Source organism: Kryptolebias marmoratus, linkage group LG10 (genome assembly GCF_001649575.2).
Source record: "Kryptolebias marmoratus isolate JLee-2015 linkage group LG10, ASM164957v2, whole genome shotgun sequence".
Taxonomy (NCBI): Eukaryota; Metazoa; Chordata; class Actinopteri; order Cyprinodontiformes; family Rivulidae; genus Kryptolebias; species Kryptolebias marmoratus.
Window position 1 is genome coordinate 23,442,327 of NC_051439.1, and position 18,938 is coordinate 23,461,264.

The window sequence follows — 18,938 nt, forward strand, 5'->3', positions numbered from 1 at the left end:
GGGGGGGGGGGGGGGGGGTAGAGAGGGAGGAGGGAGGTGATGGGAAGGAGAGAGGGGAAGTGAGAGGAGGCAAGGTTGTGAGGGACAGAGGTGAGGTGGTGAGGGAGGAGGAGAGGAGGAGAGAGAAAAGATGAGGTGGTAAGGTGGTGAGGGAGGATGTAAGGTGGTGAGGTGAGGTGGTGAGGAGGTGAGGGAGGAGAGGAGAGGAGATGATTTTGAAGCTTTTCCGTAGTAAAGGTTAAAGTTTTATAGCAGGAATATCTAAAAGTTTGCTCTTGAAAAACTATTTTTCTTATTATTTTTCATCTAAAAACAGTTTCTTCAGGAATTCGTTTATTTTAATGAATTAATATGTTAACACTTTATTTTTAAATTAAATTTGAATCTAAATACTCTTTCACTAAAGCTTCCATTTGTCTCATTTTAACTTCTTAATTCTCAGGATTACAGTTTCTAATCACCACATTTTAAATAAATCTGAAACGTTTCTGTCAGAAGCTTTAAATACGAGAAATGAGCTCCTTCCTTTAAGAAGACTCACTGCTGCCAGATTACAGACGCAAACATCAAAGTTTCTATAACTGCAAAAGCAGAAGAAACGTAAACATGCTTACAGACGGACACACACACACACACACACACACAGATTAGCAGACTATCAGCTGTGGTATCACGTCAGCCTGGTTGTGATGTTAAAAGCTCAGCCATTGGGCTGTATGTTAAACAGATAAGGAGTGGAGCATGTTAGGGATTAAAACTACACGACACACACACACACACACACACCCGAGGGAGTGACTGCGATAACCCAGTCATTATCATACTTTCATAATTCCATTTAATAATTCAGCTTCGCTGCAGCAGCAGGTGGATGTGGAAGAATAACTGAAGTCTTCTCAGGAGTAAAATGATGCAGAAATACTGGACCAATAAAGTAAAAGTACTTTATAAAAGACTGATTTAACAAAGGCAAAAATAATAAAATAAAATACCAAAACTGAATAAAATCCTTTTTAACCTGATTTAGATATCAGATCATGAAAACCAAGCAAAGAGGATTAACTGTAATTCAGTTGAATCAACACTTGGGGCGCTGTGGGGCAACAAATATCTGCCACTAGAAGATCTTTGGCTCCAACTCTGAGGTTTATTTTTTACTGAACGAGGACTGATTGGTTTTATATAAACCTGAAGAAGAATCACAGCAGTTACAGACAAAACATAACGACCAGATCAGAGTTTTTATGCTTCAGGACAATAGAATATTTCCATATTTTCTGAAAGACAAAACTTCTCTGGACCAAATCTGAAAAACATGTAAATTCACCTGCTGACCACTTCATCGGGTCCACCTGTTCTGTGGCTCGTTAACACAAACAGCTCATCAGCCAATCAGACGGCAGCTACTCAACGCATGCAGGCATCTGCTGGAGTTTAAATACACACACACAAGTTCATGGGCCACTCAGTGAGGAGCCCAAACAATCAACCCTCCACCACCGTGCTGACAGCTGGGATGAGCTGACTGCTGCAGTCCATTCTGGGTAAACATCTGTCCTTAGGTTTGGAAAGTTTCATCCAAAGGAACCACAAGACCAAAGTTGTTTTTAGAGAGAAGAGGCTTAAATGTTACGTTCTTCTGCAGATTATCAGTCACTTCATTAAACCAACCAACCAATCAATCAATCAACCAACCAACCAATCAACCTTTATTCATATAGCCTCCTCCCAACAAGCATGCACATCAAGGGGCTTCACACTAAAGAAATAAGCCACAGAGTGGATAAAGTATCTGCAGTCTGCAGTGAAATACTGTGATCGATGGCGCCAAAGGCAGCGTGAGGTCTAATACCAGGTGTGGCCATCAGGCATTGGTCAGATGTTAAAAGAAGGTCATTTGTGACTTTCAGCAGGGATGTTTCTGTGCTCTGATGGAGTCTAAAGTCTGACTGAAGATCCTCTGAATAGGAACATAAGCTGCTGAGCAGTTTTTTATAGGAATGGGAGGTTGGATATAAGGGTCCAGTGGAAGTTTTTTAAGGAGGGCTTTAATTAGAGCTGTTATATACACTGGTGGTACATAAGCAGCTGATAAGAACAGAATTATGGTGGAACTGAAGGAATATCAAAAGTTTTTCTGTTTTTCGGAAACTTTGGAAGTTATCTTCATCGTCTCCCCCAGCAAGAATTGTCTCAAAGAGGAACCAATCAGTGATCTGGACTCATTGACCCTCATGTTGAGGTTGTCCCAACAACAATCAGACTCTGAAGGTGTCTTACCTGCAGAATGTGGCTGCCCAGGTGAGGCTCGAAGATCTCGGAGGCGATGGCGCTGGGACTCCTCCTCCGCTGAGTACCGATAGCTACACACACACATGAACACACACAGGAGGAGAGAAAACACAGGACAGGACAGAAGAAGACTGGTGAGACTCAGACACATTGATACGAGCAAAGCTGCAGTCACACACAGATATGCATCCAAACACACACACACACACATTTATACAGCCTAGCACGACAAACACACATGGCACAGGACAAAAGGAACCAGTGAGGTCAGCTCTGAAAGGCCGGATCAGTGCGACAGGTAAACACCTGCCAGGTAACCAGCTTTTAATCTAATAAACTTACAGGAACAAACAGCATCTCATCATAAAACACATCGTCAGAAAAAGAAAAGTTTAATATCCAGTTTCAGGATTACTTCTGAGGTAAACGCTAACTTCACCTGGACACAAAATGTCTGTCAGACCAAGTTCTTCTTTTTTTCTGAAGATTTAAAAACTGATCACAGAGTTGAAAATGTTGCAGGTTTTAACCCCTCCTGATGAAATCAATCTCCATCTCACAGAAACCTTCAATCCAGGTCATAAAATGAATCAGAGCAACGTCTCGCCATTTCCCTCTGGCCCCGCCCACTCTGAGGTGCTAGTTAGCATGTTGTTTAATAATGAATTAAGCAGTTTACCTAAACTCAAAACAGACAAAAATAAAATAAAGCATCTTAATAAACAATGTTAGAAATATAGACCCATCAGGCCTCTGGGTAGGTGAAGGTTTTTCTATGAAATGATGGAGACTGTTGATCAGGAGTGGCTTTGAATAACTATCTGCCTGACAGACCATAATATTTAGGCACCTAAAAGCTCCAGAGCAACACTGGAACATTATTTCACACAGTTTTTTTACCGCCAGCCAAAGCAAAGAGATTGTTAGCTCCCAAAAAGAGGCGGAGCATTTTGTTTTCCCCAAAAAGGGGTGGAGCAATAATCAGAGACCGATCAATACTTCATACTTACATTGGTTCACAGCACAAAACATTTCAATAAATTGGAAATAAATGGATTATTTTTGTGAGACTGGGTTTAACTGAAATATCCATGATTTGGTTGTGGCTGATAACAGATCTGAGGCAGGATTGTTTCACATCAGAAACTCAGACAGGCAGGCAGTTTTGAAACGTTCAGTTCAAGCATCCTGTGAAGGAACAGTAAGTGGTTGTAAATGGTAAATAGTTGACTGGATAAACATTTGGAGTTAACTCACAGCACTGAAGAAACTTTCTGATTCAAAAGAAATATGTTTTTGTCTTCCTTTAACTGAAGCTGCTGTTAAAATGCAGAAATAAATAAATAAAGAAAGTTACCTATCTGTTAGAGCCAAACTAAGCCTGACACACTCAGACTAAAATCCTGATCCTGGAGAACTCTAGCGGTTCATAAATACCTCATACTTTAGTGAATTTAGGAGCCATTAGCTCCATGTTTGTCCAGTCTTTGCTCCGCCTCACTGAACGATGGGCTGATTAGAGACTTGATGTAAATCAGACACTTTCATGAATCTGACAGAATGATGTGATGATAAACTTGTGCTGAAATAAAAGTATCAAACCTAGACTCAGAAAATGTAAAAATAAAATAACTAAGGTCTCCTTTCAGGTGGAGGATGATCCTGCTTTGCTTTAAGACCCAGCAGAACATGGCTGCAGAGAGCCTTCCATGTAAAAGGCACTCATGATGCCACTAAGCTCTTAGTACTCACTAATTAGGTTGAGCTGGTGGTTTTTACATCCTTCAGCATGTCTCCATACGTCAGCAGGACATTCCCAGGACCAGACTACCAGGTACGTCTGGATCAGGTTGTTTCTATGGTCCTGTTATGACCACAGAGATGGTCAATCATGCTTCAAATGCTACACAACCAAGCCTACATGGATGTACACCAACCTCCACATGTGTGTGTCCTCAACACATCCTGAAGATCTCATCAAGGTCCTGCAAAGACCGTCCAAATATCTGTCTGATTCTTAGATCGTACTGAAGACTCATCTGGTGTGATGGAGACTAAAATATCAGCTAAAGAATCTTGATTAGATTGTTTAGAAAGGAACATTTACTAATTATATTAATCTACAACAAACATTAGCATCAAATGTTTTTGTAAAACGAGTCTCAGGACTCTGGTAAATGAACAGCATCTCTCATATTCTCGTCTTTCTCTCTCTCACAATCCCTTCTATTATCCCATCTTTCCATCCATCACTGTTCATTAACTGCTCAGCAGAAATGATAAAACAGAGACACAACATACTTAGATGAAGAAAGTCAAAGAACTGCTTTATAACTTTAAAATTCCACCCTGAGGGCAGAAGCATCTCTACAGAGAAAACCAGAGCACCCAGCAGCCAGAAGGAAAGAGAGAGGAGGAGGAGAGATGGCTGTTTGGAAAACCTGCCCTCAGGTTAAACTGCCTTTTCAGCTTTCCTTCACAAAAACACAACAGCAGCCAAACTAAGGCACATCAGCAGGTAAATTAGATTTTATACTCATTGTCATTACAGCAAACCAAGAACAAACTACACACCACCGTGTTGCAGCAATACTTTGTTTCCTTCAACTTCTGCTGCAAACTTCCTGTCATCATCATCATCATCATCATCATCTCCAGAAGCAGTTTATTAAGCTGCAGTTTTCTGTAAATCAGTGCAGGTTTTAAAATGCAAAGACAACAAGTGACCACGCCCCGAGAGACAAACAGAAGAGACCCTGAGCCTGGCAGAAAAACCAGCAATAAGAGATTTTCTGCCCTCAGGTCATTTTCCTCTTTTCACACAAACTCTGTCCTCTCCCTGCAGACCTCATTACTCCACATTTAAAGAGGCCAACACAAACACTCACAACAGTTTTGTGAAGTGTAGAGGGGTGGGGTGTAAACGTAGTAAAATTAGGTTCAATTATTGAAGTGAAAAGCTCTTTGGAATGAAAGTCAGACATGACAAAAGCACTGAAGGTTAGTGAAGGAAGAGCTCAAAGGTAAACTTTATTTCTGCAATAAAAAGAAAATCCTGAGAGCTGGAGATGATCTGATCAGGAAATAAATATCAGTTGTAGCTGAAGAAGGTGGGATGAAGAGGAGAAGGCTCCTCCTTCACTCCGGATTAAAACCATCAGACAGAACGTGATGGTCTTGGTAAGATCTTTGGGGTTCCTGGTCAGTTCTGAGCGTGAACCAAGCTCCTGTAAGGAGGTCACGGGGGTTTGTCGTCATGCTGGCAGCGGGTGGAGGTCCTGGGTGGAGCGTTACTGCAGAAACTCTGCAGAAAAACAGTGACCTGTACGAAGTTTAAAAACAAACAATCCTTTCTGTGAGAGAAACCGTCAAATCCCAACGACACGCAGAAGACCCAAAAATTACTTCCTTTGGTAATTTATTTCAAACAGGTTTTAGTGACCAGGAGAGGGAAAGGAGGAGGTGAGAGATAAGTGAAAGTGAAACAACAGGCTGACAGAAAGCATTAAGATGGAAGGAGAGACTGAAGATTTAGACCCTAAACCTTCAGATTTAAAAGCACCCTGCAGTGTTTTCTGGGGAAAAATGTTTTATTGACCTTATTTTTCCACAAATCCCTGGAGGCTTCCACATTGCACAACGTTCTTCTGCTTTAATTTCTATTATTTTCTATGAAGCTGTTGGCTTTGATACCCTGAATTTACAAAAAAAGTTTCCAAAATATTAAGCATGAGGCACCAATAAAAGCAGAAGGAAAGTATTTTAAACATCACGATGAGTGCTTAAAAAATGTCTGCATGGCTCAATGTTCACGTCTTAGAGAACTTTATCTTTAAAATGTAGTTTTTATTCCTTTAAACGGTCGTTGATGGCTTTAAAAATCCTGACAGGTTGTGTTTTTAAAGGAGAACAGATTCAGTAAGGGTCAAATAAAATAAATATACAACAGATGATCTGCTTGTTTGAGCAACTTTCAGTAAAGCTGATTTTTAGCTTGTGGAAAATACAAAAGTTAATGAAGTCAGGAAACATCAACATTATTTCATTTTTGTACTTAGATCTGAAAAATACACTAATTCTATATTTTTTCCAGAGTTTTAGACTCCGTAGGAACCCCACATGTTTTATTATTTATAACGTGTCCAAACGCTGCCTTTTCTTCCTGCTCATTTATTGCTGAAGATCTCTGGTCACCCTGATGTTTAACGGCTCCACGAGGACAGGAAGCTGTTCGGTTCCTCGAAGTTTAAAGCTCGGCGGCTGAAAGGAGGAAGAAGTTTGGGCTGATTAACTCTGACAGAGCTGCACCTCTTTAACTGTTCTGTACTCAGATGTTTTACAGTTGGTCTCCTGCAGAGTGAGAACACTCAGATTCAGATTTAAGTCCCATTTACCCCAAATGACCCGATGATAAAGAGTACCAGAGTCGTCTGGTGTTTGTTCTGCAGCATCTTCTTGGAATAAGTATCTAAAACCTGCAGCTCTAACAGGATGGGTAAAAAACACGAACATTGACAACAACTGTTCCACAGAAATACTGCAGCAGAGCAGACGGAGCGTTAGCACGAGCTGTTGGCTCATTCTGAGGTTGGTTCTGTGGTGAATCTGTGACGTTTCGAATGTTTCAAACTATAAACCTGCAGTAACCTACTGCAGGATCAGATACGTACGGAGGAAACATGCAGCTTAATGCGCCACAATGGGAAGAATCTAACACTGCAGATCTGAGTGGAGTTTGTGTTTCTGTGAAACACCAAGTGTAACGAGAATAACTTCACTGAGACACTGAAGTTCTGCAGGAAACAGAATATTTCACTGCATTAAAGAAGCTCTTCACATCAGTTTTATTACCAATTAATTTACAACTCTGAGGAATATTCAGGCTCAGTTCCAACATGCAGTCCTGACTTTACATCCGTTCAGCTCCTGATATAAACTGTTTGTAGGTGAGCTGAGGAAATGTTTCCCTCTGCTCCACAGAAAATAAACCTGAAATCCTTTTTGGAAACTCAGGGAGCGCATCCTGAGGGTTACAGAGTCAACATCCTGCCTTCCACAACACGCTTTACACAACGCTGACATCCCACGGCTGTCACTTCTGCACACACACACATCCAGATCCCTGTGTGTGTGTGCGTGTGTGTGCGCCATCATCTCTGCTGCCTCTCCACTCAGTCGAGTACCAGCTGGTTTGTGTTGAAGTCAAGGACAAAAAGGACAGAAGCAGACAGAGGCAACCGAACCACAACAAGATAAAAAATAATAAAATGGCCACCCTCGCTACAGGGATGGACAAAACAAACATTTATTGTGTATTATTTTCCTTATTGGGACTTCTTAAAGTCGGAACCTTTAACTCAAAAACAATGTCTGCGTAAAAATAAAAACTGCTTTAACTTCAAATCATTTAAATAAGTTTAGTTTGTTGCTGTGCAGAGAGAAGAAGAGGCAGCTGTTTGAGATAAATGCTCCCACAGCATCAACATACAAGAGACATCATCCAACCAGCTGCCCGTCCAACTGTCCGTCCAACCAACCATCCAACCATCAGTCCATCTGTCCATCTGTCCGTCCATCCATCCATCCATCCATCCATCCGTCCATCCATCCGTCCATCTGTCCGTCCATCCATCCATCCATCCATCCATCCATCCGTCCAACTGTCCAACCAACCATTAGTCCATCTGTCTGTCCATCCATCCAACCATCCACCCATCAATCCATCCATCCAACCAGCCGCCCGTCCATCTGTCGGTCCATCCAACCATGCATCTGTCCATCCATCCATCTTCTTCCTCTGATCGTCGAGTCTTGGAGGTAACGAGTCCAGGAGAGACACCCAGACCTCTCCCTCCTCAGAGACCCTCTCCAGCTTCTCCTGAATGATCCCAAGGTGGTCCCAGGACAGATAAGACAGTTCTGGGTCTGCCCCAGGGTTTCCTTCCGGTGGGAGGTGTCCAGGAGGTCTAATCAGAGTCTGAACCTCCTCAGTTGACTCCTTTCGATGAGGAGCAGCAGCAGCTGTGCTCTGAGCTCCCCTCAGATGATGGAGCTCCTCACCGTCCGCCCTACAGAGGAAAATTATTTCAGCTGCTTGGATCAGGTTCTCGTTCTTTCAGTCCTGGTCCAGACCTCATGACCACAGGTGAGGGTTGGATGTCTCAGTAACTCCAGAGCTTTGTCCTTCAGCTCAGCTCCTTCTTCTCTACAACAAACCAGAGCAACAGCCTCATTACTGCAGCCGAGGTCCTGATCTGTGGTCTCCTGCTCCAGCCTCCCATCTCCCAGGAACCAGACTCCCAGATACTGACCTCCACTTCAAGATTAAAGGAAACACTGTCTGCATGATCCTTGACCTCTGGTGTCAAAGTGAAATGAAGACAATCTGATAAATGTCAAACAAAATGCTGTGGTTGTGGTAAATCTTCATAGATTTCCATCCAGGAAGGTGTTTCAGATGAGGTCAGGGTGAGTTTGGGGTCTGAAGGTGATGATAAAGTTCTGTTAACATCTGAGGAAGAGAAGTTCAAACATCGTCTGAACTGAGTTTAAAATGTCCCATAAATACAGATGTCATAAGAAATTACATTTTAAATTTACAATCTTCTGCTGAGTGTATCAGTCAGCCTGACATCCTTCCTTCCTCCACCTTCTACAGTTTGCTCCAACAGCATGGTTTGTTTGTTTGTTTGTTTTATTCCCTAAACTTTCATTAATTTATTAAATTTAGGCCCCATAAAGATGAAATGTTAGTTCTGGGGAAACATGTAGGCAGAATCTTTGTGTGATGAAATACTGTTTAAATGTTTGTAACAAAGGAGGGAGAGAAAACAAACTGTGTGTGTGTGTGTGTGTGTGTGTGTGTGTGTGTGTGTGTGTGTGTGTGTGTGTGTGTGTTGTCAATCCATAACCTCATGAGACTCTAGGCTTCTCGTGTCTGAATTTGTCAGCGTACATGATTGGCTTCTCCCTCTCCCCCTTTCATGCACACACACACACACACACACACACACACACACACAGCAACAGCTCAGTGAGGCAGGAAGGTATTGACACTGTGGGAATACAAGGAGCAGACAGTAATTAGGAGCCAGCCTACTGTACCAGTGGCACACACACACACACACACACACACACACAGAGCTTGGATATATTTTTGGGGCACACACACACACACACACACAAAATGTAATTAGGTAGGGGCCCTAGTGCCCCAGTGGTGAACTGAACAAGCCCCTGAATACCCGCACTGGGAAGGCCTGAAGACCATAATACGTGGGAAAGGAGAGTGAACACACACACACACACTCGTTAATTAAGTGGCAGCCTAGTGGGCGTGCGGAGGGCCACAGTGGGAGTGTACTGGAACCAGCAGCAGTTCGGATTAAGTCCAGTCCAGCTGTCGGAGGAGAACATCAACTCTGTTTCTTCATCAACAGGAAGTCACCTGAGTTTGTCTCAGGCCGAGTCAACAGGGACAGGAATATTAATAATGTTTGTTTAATCTGATTTACCAAGGATATAAAGTTAATGTAAAATAACCGTTTAACCCTCTCAGGCTCAAATTAAGTTTTAGTAAAAGGAAAAATCAGATATGTTGTTGCAACGCCTGCCTTGAGAGGGTTAAAAAATGAAGCAGAAAACAATGCTCTGGAGTCTTATCCTCTTTAGAAACTTTCAGGATGCTGAAGACAGTAAGACGAGACGCTGCTCATTAATTTAACAGACAGAAAGGTGAACGAGGCCACGTGTCTCCATTATTCTGTCACGCTGTCAGACCGCCGCAGCCCGCCGCTCTGGATTCAGTTTCCTTCCTGAATGTTACACAACCAACCACTCAGACCGTCACCCACTGAGATGAACATTTACATGAATGAATGCCTAAAATAAAAACATATAAAGACTCCTGACCCAGACGGGACAAACCAGGGAAAAACTCCAACTCTGAATTATTTAAGAAGTGACTGATGTCTTTCTCAGCCAATGACTCAAAGACCAGGAGAAATGATTAAGTTCCCAGGTTCCTGAAACAATCACTTTTTACTCTGTTTTACTTTTGATTACAGCTGGTAATTGTAGTAACCCATCCTGAATGTGGTCCACAGAGGATACTACCTCAGCAATAAAAATTAATGATCTCTAACCAACTGTCTGACAAGAGAGAAAGGCTGGATTCACTAAATGAGAGCGAGGGCTCCGATGTGATGAAGATACTGTCCTCCATCCTCTGGTTTTCCCACACCGCCTGTCCCTTCGTCTGCAGCCTATTAACACCGAAGCATAATCAAGCTGCAAAGATGAACATGATTCCTCGGACGTGCCACCAGAGGGAGGAGGAAAGTCAAGGCCGAAAGGATGAAGAATGGAGGAGGAAGTGAAGCGAGAAACAATGAAAGCAACCGAGAGGAGGAGGTGAAGGAAGAAGGTGGATGTTAATTAATTACAGGCCATCAGGGTCCAAATTATCTTCAATGAAAGCTGCAGAAAGTCACGCTGGCTCATATTAAACCTTCAGAACGGATTTAGAGGCTGGAAAAAGTTTCTGCTGCAGGTTTAGAAACCCTCGGGTCTCCATCTCCTCTTTAACGCAGAGGAATTATATGATAAAACCAACATTTCTGTCAACCCACTCCTTAGATTTCCATGTAACAACTCAGCTGATATTAGTCCCAAACGTTGGGTTTGAAAGCCAAAGATCTGAAACAGACATGGATCTTCAGGTTCCTCTGGTTTCCTCCCACAGCTCGAACCATTCTCCACTTTTCCAAATGAATCTTAAAACGTCTCCAAGTGGTGTTTTAGCAACACTTTGTATGTTCTTCTCCGGTCCACACTTTATTATTTGAATTAATAAAAAGGTATGAAGAGCAGATTTTCGGCTGCTGGCATCAGCCGGTTGAATTCATTGCCAGGAAGTAAAAACCAAAGCTTAAAATAACTTCAGACGCTTCAATGTCACAAGTTTTAAAAGGGGCAAAGATTTGCTGCCAGAGAACATTGTGCTGCTGAGCTTCAGTAACGGAGGACAAGTGGGGAAGACGAACAAAAAGAAAAGAGTTTTTGGATCAAAGGAAGACGAACCAAGCATCAGACTGCCAAAAACAGGAGAGAGAAGAGAAAAGACAAAAGAGATGAAAAAGTTTGGAGGAGAAAAACTAAATAAACCCACAAAGGGCTGGAAATAGAGCTGGAGCTAAAGGATGATTTGAGGATGAAACTGCAGATTGTGGACGGGGTAGATGGAGGAGAGGAGGAGAGAAAACGAGAACATGGAGTACCGGAGTCATTTCAGAGTTGGCTTCTTTCCCAGCAACAAGGGAAACACTGAAGGTCGAAACCACAATCTAACAAAAGCACTCCGTTAACAAATGAACTGAAGAAGAAATGAATCAGGAAATTGATCTTTCCCTTTCACATCATGGCTGCACACCTCATACGAAGCGTCTCCGTTAGTCCTCGGCTCGGACAAAGTCAAAGTGATTTCTCTGGACAGTAAATGTTTTTCTGTTAATGGAGCTCCAGACACTCAACATTCCTGAGCAGAGGACGCTTCTGGACCACAATGAGCCGAACATTTTCATCCGTTCAGAGCGCCGCTCTCAGTAAAACGCACTTCAGTGCAGCCCTGAGTGGACGTTTAACCTCTCCTCGACAGACAGGAAGGAGATGAATATCGTTCCTCTGTGGAGGACGGGCGAGACAAAGAACGGTCTGAAGACAGAATATCGTCCCTCCGTGGAGGACGGACGGGACAAAGAACGGTCTGAAGACAGAATATCGTCCCTCCGTGGAGGACGGAGGGACGATATTCTGTCTCCAGATCGTTCTTTGTCTTGTGCTGCTCACGGGTTAAGAAGTTCTGAACCGACTGATACATTTCACTCAGACTGTTTGTCTGAGGCTTACTTTTTACTCTGCGTTTCTGCCTGAAGTGTTGTCCCTCCCTGGGAATCACCATAGCAACCAGCTCTTATATTACCCAGCATGCTTCTCTGCCATCATGGCCGCCCCCACAGATCCTTCCTGTCGTCTCTAATCAGAGCTCTGATGTTCAGGAGGATTCAGAGGAACAGGAAGCGACTTTAAGCTGGAGTTTCAAAATAAAGGCCATACATCCTCTTCATAATAAGAGCCTGGCTGTGTCACAAAGGGAAGTCCTGACTTCCTGCCGGGCTGCAGAGCAGAAACTTTCAGGCTCTGTTGTAGCTGGAAGGTGTGTCATCACCTGCAGCCCCTCACGCTTAACTAGCCTCCTCTCACACACACACACACACTGTGCAGATGGCCGGGTGTGACGTTGACTAATGTGATGCTGGTTCAGACATGTTGCTGTTAATCGATTAGCGCCGCGGCTCGACAGCACGGGTGCGCTCACGTGCACGCTCACGTGCACACACTCCTCCTGTTGCTGTGAAATCAGAGAGGAGGAGAAATAAAGTCCAGATACGGCAGCAAACAGTTTTCTGTTCCTCGTCAGCCAATCAGATAACAGCAAAACCGTTTCCTGTTTTTATAATAAAAAATAAAGAAATTGATATTAAACTGAAAACATTTTACTCTCAGCAGGATAACATTTCTATCAACCTAGAAAGACTGGTTTGTGTGGGTTTTATCCTGAATCTCCACCTTCAGCTGTAGATAACATCGATCATTACTGGGAAACAACAATCGCGTCTCAACCAGCTGTTTATCAACACCATGCTGCTCATTTTTCACTAAATATTAGAGATGAAAACAAAGATAAACAGACTCAGACAGGAAGAAAACAAACAGCATCACCTTACAGAATTAATGAAGGGAACAGTGAAGGAATGCATATCACCCGCCGCACGGTTGGCAGGACTCTCAGCTACTACCACACCAGGTTTCAGCTCAACATCTGTACTAATGACAGAGTTACAGTCATCTATGTTTGATTAGCTGTGGCAGCCATTTTGATATCCAATAACTACTTTCTGATAAGATTAAAACCCATCGAGTGGTTCATGAAATATTTTACTAACAGATATATGATTACATGAATATTTAACAGAATATTGTATTGTTAAAACAGTAAATTAATGTGTGTGTGTGTGTGTGTGTGTGAGAGACAGAAGGCTTCTCCAGAAGCAGCGTCATTAAAGACACGCAGAGCGTTGTGTTATTAAATGTGAGGGTCATTAATAAGTGTTCAGGAGACGACGACGGAGGGTTTCAGGCTCAGATGCAGGTTTTATTTCTGCTGAAACTAAAAGCAGAGAGCAGATAAATTATTCACCTGTTCAGTTCAAACTCTGACCCCCGAAGCAGAAAGAAAGAATTTTATCAACATTTTGGAGCAAAAGGAGCAAAAACTAAATAAATGCTGCAACATTTTCCCAACAGAAGCCATCTTTAAATATTTCTGGAGCAGGAAACATCTTTATAGAGTTTTTTATTAGTATTCAGATCTGATATGAAGTTGGGGTAAACTGCTGTGGAAGGAAATAAATGCAGTTTTCTGCCTCAAAGCAACAACTCAGCAGCCTCCAGTTTCCAAACAGGACTTCTCCAAAACATCTCCAAACATCTGCAGAGCTTCTCCGTTTCCTTCTGAAGGTCCCAGAGGCTCGCAGCCGTGCTGCTTTTCAACATCTTCAACAATTTGTGACAAATCTTCTCAAAATAGTCGGGGTTGCTGTGGGCGTCGGGTTAGATTCTGTGGAGCTGGATTTAACCCCTGCAGACAGCTGCTCCTTTCAAACCTCCTCTCAGAGAGGAGCTCCTGTCCGGGTTTCTTCTGCACCCCGTCACCGCTCGTTTTCTCCTCAGGCTTCAGGTAAAGTCCTGATTTAATCACCTTTCTCTGAGCTCTGTACCAACTGTCCTGAGGAGAATCAGGTGCTGCAGGTTACAGCTGGAGGGAACCTTCTCAACAATCATTTATGAAGGTGAGGAGCGCGATTTCAATAATGAAAACAAGGATTTTCATTTGGAGAATTCTGCTCTCAGATTGAGACTACAAACTGAAGATGAATGGATTCAATAAAAATGAATCTATTATTGCAGATATTGAGCTAGAATCAGGTGTGGGGGAAGCTAACATACATGATCCAAGCGTGTTTAAGATGGAAGGCAGCTGGAGAACATCAGAACCTCAGCCTCGGTCTGCAGGACACGTCCACAAGAAGAGGAGAGACCAGACCGGAAACTGGTTCATTTTTATTTAACTCTTTTAAATTGTTTTCAAAGACAATGCTGTGTGTGTGTGTGTGTGTGTGTGTGTGTGTGTGTGTGTGAGAGAGAGAGAGAGAGAGATGCTGGCTGGTACAGTGCAGCTATGATGATGCATGGTTCTCATCCCCGCACTGATGGAACGATACGAGACACACAAACAGCCACTGGATGAGAACTGATACAGAGCTTTGATAAACTCTCACACAGAAATACACAAACCGTGTGTGTGTGTGTGTGTGTGTGTGTGTGTGTGTGTGTGTGTGTGTGAGCCCACGTTAGAGGAAGGCAGAGAACAAAAAGGCAAGTTAAGCTTCAAACAGGAGCCTTGATGCTGATATCATTTAATAACATCACATCCTGCAAACCCCCACACACTTTAAATGTTTCTCTAACAGAACCGCTGGTTTCAGGCTCGCTCACAGAGACTCAACACAGAAAAGAAGAAATTAGGACCATAAATTACAGGGAAATAATCTGACCTGCAGGAACAGGATGGAGACGCCGTCTCTGAAAAATGGCTTTATAAATATCTGTGGGCTGCAGACATTCAAAACTTTCTGTTATAGAGACCAAAGTTGTGCAGAAACTGACAGACTTATTTTACTCAGTTGTTGTGAGTTCTGAGCGCGCTCAGTGCGGTCAGGCTGAAAACGTGAGGACTGATCTGTGTCTTTCTGCTCATTTTAAACTTCACTCTGCTCAGAGCATTAAAGTATCAGAACACTGGAACGGCCAGCCACAGGCTAACAGGGTGAGAACGTGTGCTGCCATCTTGGTAGGTGCTACACGGCGTCCTCAGGAAAAACTGAACTCAGCCAATGAGCTCCATGTTTTATTCATCCGTATAATTACTGGAACCTGAATTTAAAGCTCACCTATGAAATAATGAATATCAGCTCATAAATCTCTGAAAACTTGACCTTTTCTGTTTTTTCTTGTAGTTTGTGTGCATCTCTACGTCGTCAGAAAACAGTTTATAACTCAAAACCATCTTCCACCCAGTTTATAGGGAAAAATGTCCCAAATAACAGAATTAGAGTTCAGGTTCGGCTGAAAGTACTGAAGTGTTTGTTGGATAAAACTCAACGTTTCCAGACTTTATATCCATGTAAGCTGTCAGTCTGAGTGAAATTAACTACAGAGACAAACAGTAGACTCCAACAGTACTTTAAGTAGTATTTAAAGTAGTATTTAAAGTAGTACCGGTCCAGTTCAGAATGATTACAGCACTTTGAGTTGAATACTAGTTAACTGACAGCTTATAAAGGTTTGATTCATTTATTTTTCAGGCCTAATGTTTGACCCGTGAGTACAGGCCGCCGACTGGTAATAAAACCTAACAGCGTGAATGACACCAGAGAACCGGGTCAGTATCATCCCGGATAATGCTGGGAGTCAGTCATGATGCTTAAAATGAGGCCATTTCTGTGTTTTTGGACTAATGGCACAGCGTCCAGCGTCCAGGAGGTAACGCACCATCAGCAGACATCCCAGCGGTTCTGCTTCAGCCACTAAAAGCTCGACGGGTTTTACCTGAACAACAGGTTCTGTCTGAACCCAGTCGGACCGCGAGTCCAAATCCCAGTTCAAGACAACAAAGAGGATCAACATGTTCCTCTAGCAGTTGGGAAATAAGAGAACAGATGTTTTTAATCTGCGTCGGTGGTTTGATCAGGTGATGCTGCTGAAATCAGGGATTTCCTCAAACGGAGCCTCGGCCTGTCCAGGGTGTGTGTGTGTGTGTGTGTGTGTGTGTGTGTGTGTCAAACCCTTCCTTCAGCCACACAAACTGAATCATGGGTAAAAACACACAAAGAACTTTTAATTCATTGAAACATTCAAATATATATCAAAATAAAACTAAATTCTAATAAGAAATAAACTCTCCGGTTCCCTGACGTAATAAACTTGTGTTCCCCTGAGATAAAATTAAACATCTAATTAATAAACATCAAAAATAGACTAAATTTGTCTAGTTAAAATTAATGAATCTACAATTAAAACAGCAACAGAATTATTCTCAGCAGGAAAAATGAGAACAAAACCTTGAAAGAAACGGATGTTTATTGTATCCAGCTGAGACTAAACATACTTCAGAAATATGAAGTTTCTACATCAACAGACTCATCAAAGTCACTTTCCTTTCTTCTTCCTAAAACCATTTTAAAAATCAATTAGTGTGAAGATCAAACAGTTTGAGTGACAGACAGACGGAGACAAATTAATCAGCGTCCTGAGGGACGAGTGTCTTTAAGATGAACTTTCTGCTCAGAGCCTCAAAGAAACCAGTTTTATTTCATCTTCACTCCTGTTAGACAACAGATCTGTGGAGCTGCAGCCAGAAAACAACAGCTGCAATTAGCCGAACAGCAGCTCGGGTTTGGTTTCAAAGGGACGGGGATGGGGACAGGGACGAGGGGGAAGAGGGGGAAGAGGGAAGGAAGGAGGAAACTGGAAGAGACGAGGAGGAAGCAAGGAAGGACAAGGAGGAAGAGGGAAGGAAACACGAAGAAGAGGAGGAAACTGGGGAGGAAGGGGAAATAAAGTCAAAGTGAGCAAAAAGGAAACAAATAAAATGTTTTAAAGGAGTCTAACAGGCAGAGTGATGAGAGGAAAGATTACAGAGTAAACAGGAAACTTTAAGATGCATCTGAGAGACGGCACTGACTGCCTATCACCCGCCACAGTCATGGACCTGCCTCTGTGGGACTCCACTGGGTGGACGTTCATCTACACCTCGATTCAAGATGGCCGCCACAGCTCGTGGACTTGTAAACGACTGTCAGTTTGACAGATGTATGAGTGGCAGTAGCTGAGAGTCATCCTCAGAGAGCCAACTGATCATCAGATCTTTGTTTAAATCTCCGACCTGAAAAGCGGCGGGCGATATGCATTCCTCCACAGACTCCTGAGCGGAGCGTCTGCGTGTCCGTTCACGTGACCGCCATCATCAGACCTGTCACTCACTCCAAACATGGAGGTCAGGAGGTGTCAGAACATCAGCCTCGAGTTTTATTTATCTTTAGCTTCGTAGAAAACAAATTAAAAAGATGAATTTTCAGCCCTGATCTTGCTTTAACACAGTTTCCATGGTAACCATATTCCACAGATTTATCGATGGGTAAAATCCAGATACCAGAAGAACCCCCCCATCCTGCCCGCTCCTTTAACTCCAGTCCCCAGCTGATTGCCAATGCAATCATGTGTATTGGCAATCGGTGCTGCAGCTCTTTAAAAACCTCCTTATTCTTCACTTTATTCTGACATTTTGATTCACGAACAGCTGTGGAAGAAGGGAAAAATAATTCAAAAAAAAAAAAACAACCCTTTGAGACAAACTCCGGCCGTTTAACTAATTACCAACATATATCACCGCTGGCTGCGACAAGCCAATTACACCTGATTGGAAATACTTGACTTTGTTAAACAGGAGCTTTTCATGTTGGTTTTAATTCAGTGTCAAAGCTCGCCTTTCTGAATATTAGAGCAGATGATTGACTGCTGAGGGCCTTACAGTCTGCTCCACACAAGCCAATAATGTCCCATTTTGTCTGGGATGGAGGGAAAGCAGGATAAACAGATTAGAAAAGGACATTAGATTTTCTAAGTGGGTTAGTAAGGACATCAGCTCTAATGGGTGAACGTCCTTCACAAGAGTTCACCATGATTAATACAAAGTGAGACCAACCACTGGGATTTCTGGGAAACAGAAAATCCTGGCAGGGCGGGAGGAAAAATATTTCAGAACAATGAAAGAAATAATTTCTGAAGAAATGCTGATGGGTGCAGATGGAGCTCCTGTCCAAACGTCAGAAAAATTAAACAAAATGTTGATATTTTAAAGAACTGTAGAAGATTAAAAGCTGCCGCCAGTGCCTCTTTATGGACACCATAGAAACCACGTTTGCGTCTGTCACTCCCTGACAGCAAGCCTCAAACAAACAAAGTTGCATGAAAAGAAGGCTCTGATGGTCACAGAGTTTGACGCAGGAGACATGACAAGGTAAAAAGAGCCTTCACTTCCTGTTTTGCCGAGAATATTTGGAGGTAAAATGTAATTGAATCTGTGGAAGCCTGGCTGGTCGCTCTCTGCGCTCTGAGGGGATTTATGATAAAACCATCCGTCTTACAGCACAGAGACACGCACAAAAACATCAGCTTCTGATGTGTAATTTGTATTTGCAGCAAAAAGAAGAGTTTGTTTGCAAAAGATCCCAAAGTTACTGGGATATCATCAACTGTCAGCTGAACATCTGTAAAATCCTAAAACCTGCAAGATCGACAACCTCCGTTCAGTCATTAAAGACCAACTTCCTGTTTGAACTCTGAGCTGTAGAGCTCCAACAGGACCGGGTTTAGAGCTCCAACAGGACCGGGTTTAGAGCTCCAACAGGACCGGGTTTAGAGCTCCAACAGGACCGGGTTTAGAGCTCCAACAGGACCGGGTTTAG

General features: G+C 42.8%; 1 protein-coding gene across 3 annotated transcripts in view; it reads right to left on the bottom strand.

The window, feature by feature from the left end:
• LOC108251671 (neuronal PAS domain-containing protein 3) overlaps window positions 1-18,938 on the bottom strand; it is a 208,052-nt gene that overhangs the window by 82,650 nt on the left and 106,464 nt on the right. For all 3 annotated transcript variants that reach the window (XM_037977635.1, XM_037977636.1, XM_037977637.1), the window contains one exon: window positions 2,281-2,363. In XM_037977635.1, coding sequence (XP_037833563.1) covers window positions 2,281-2,363 — 83 coding nt within the window. The remainder of the gene's footprint in view (window positions 1-2,280; window positions 2,364-18,938) is intronic.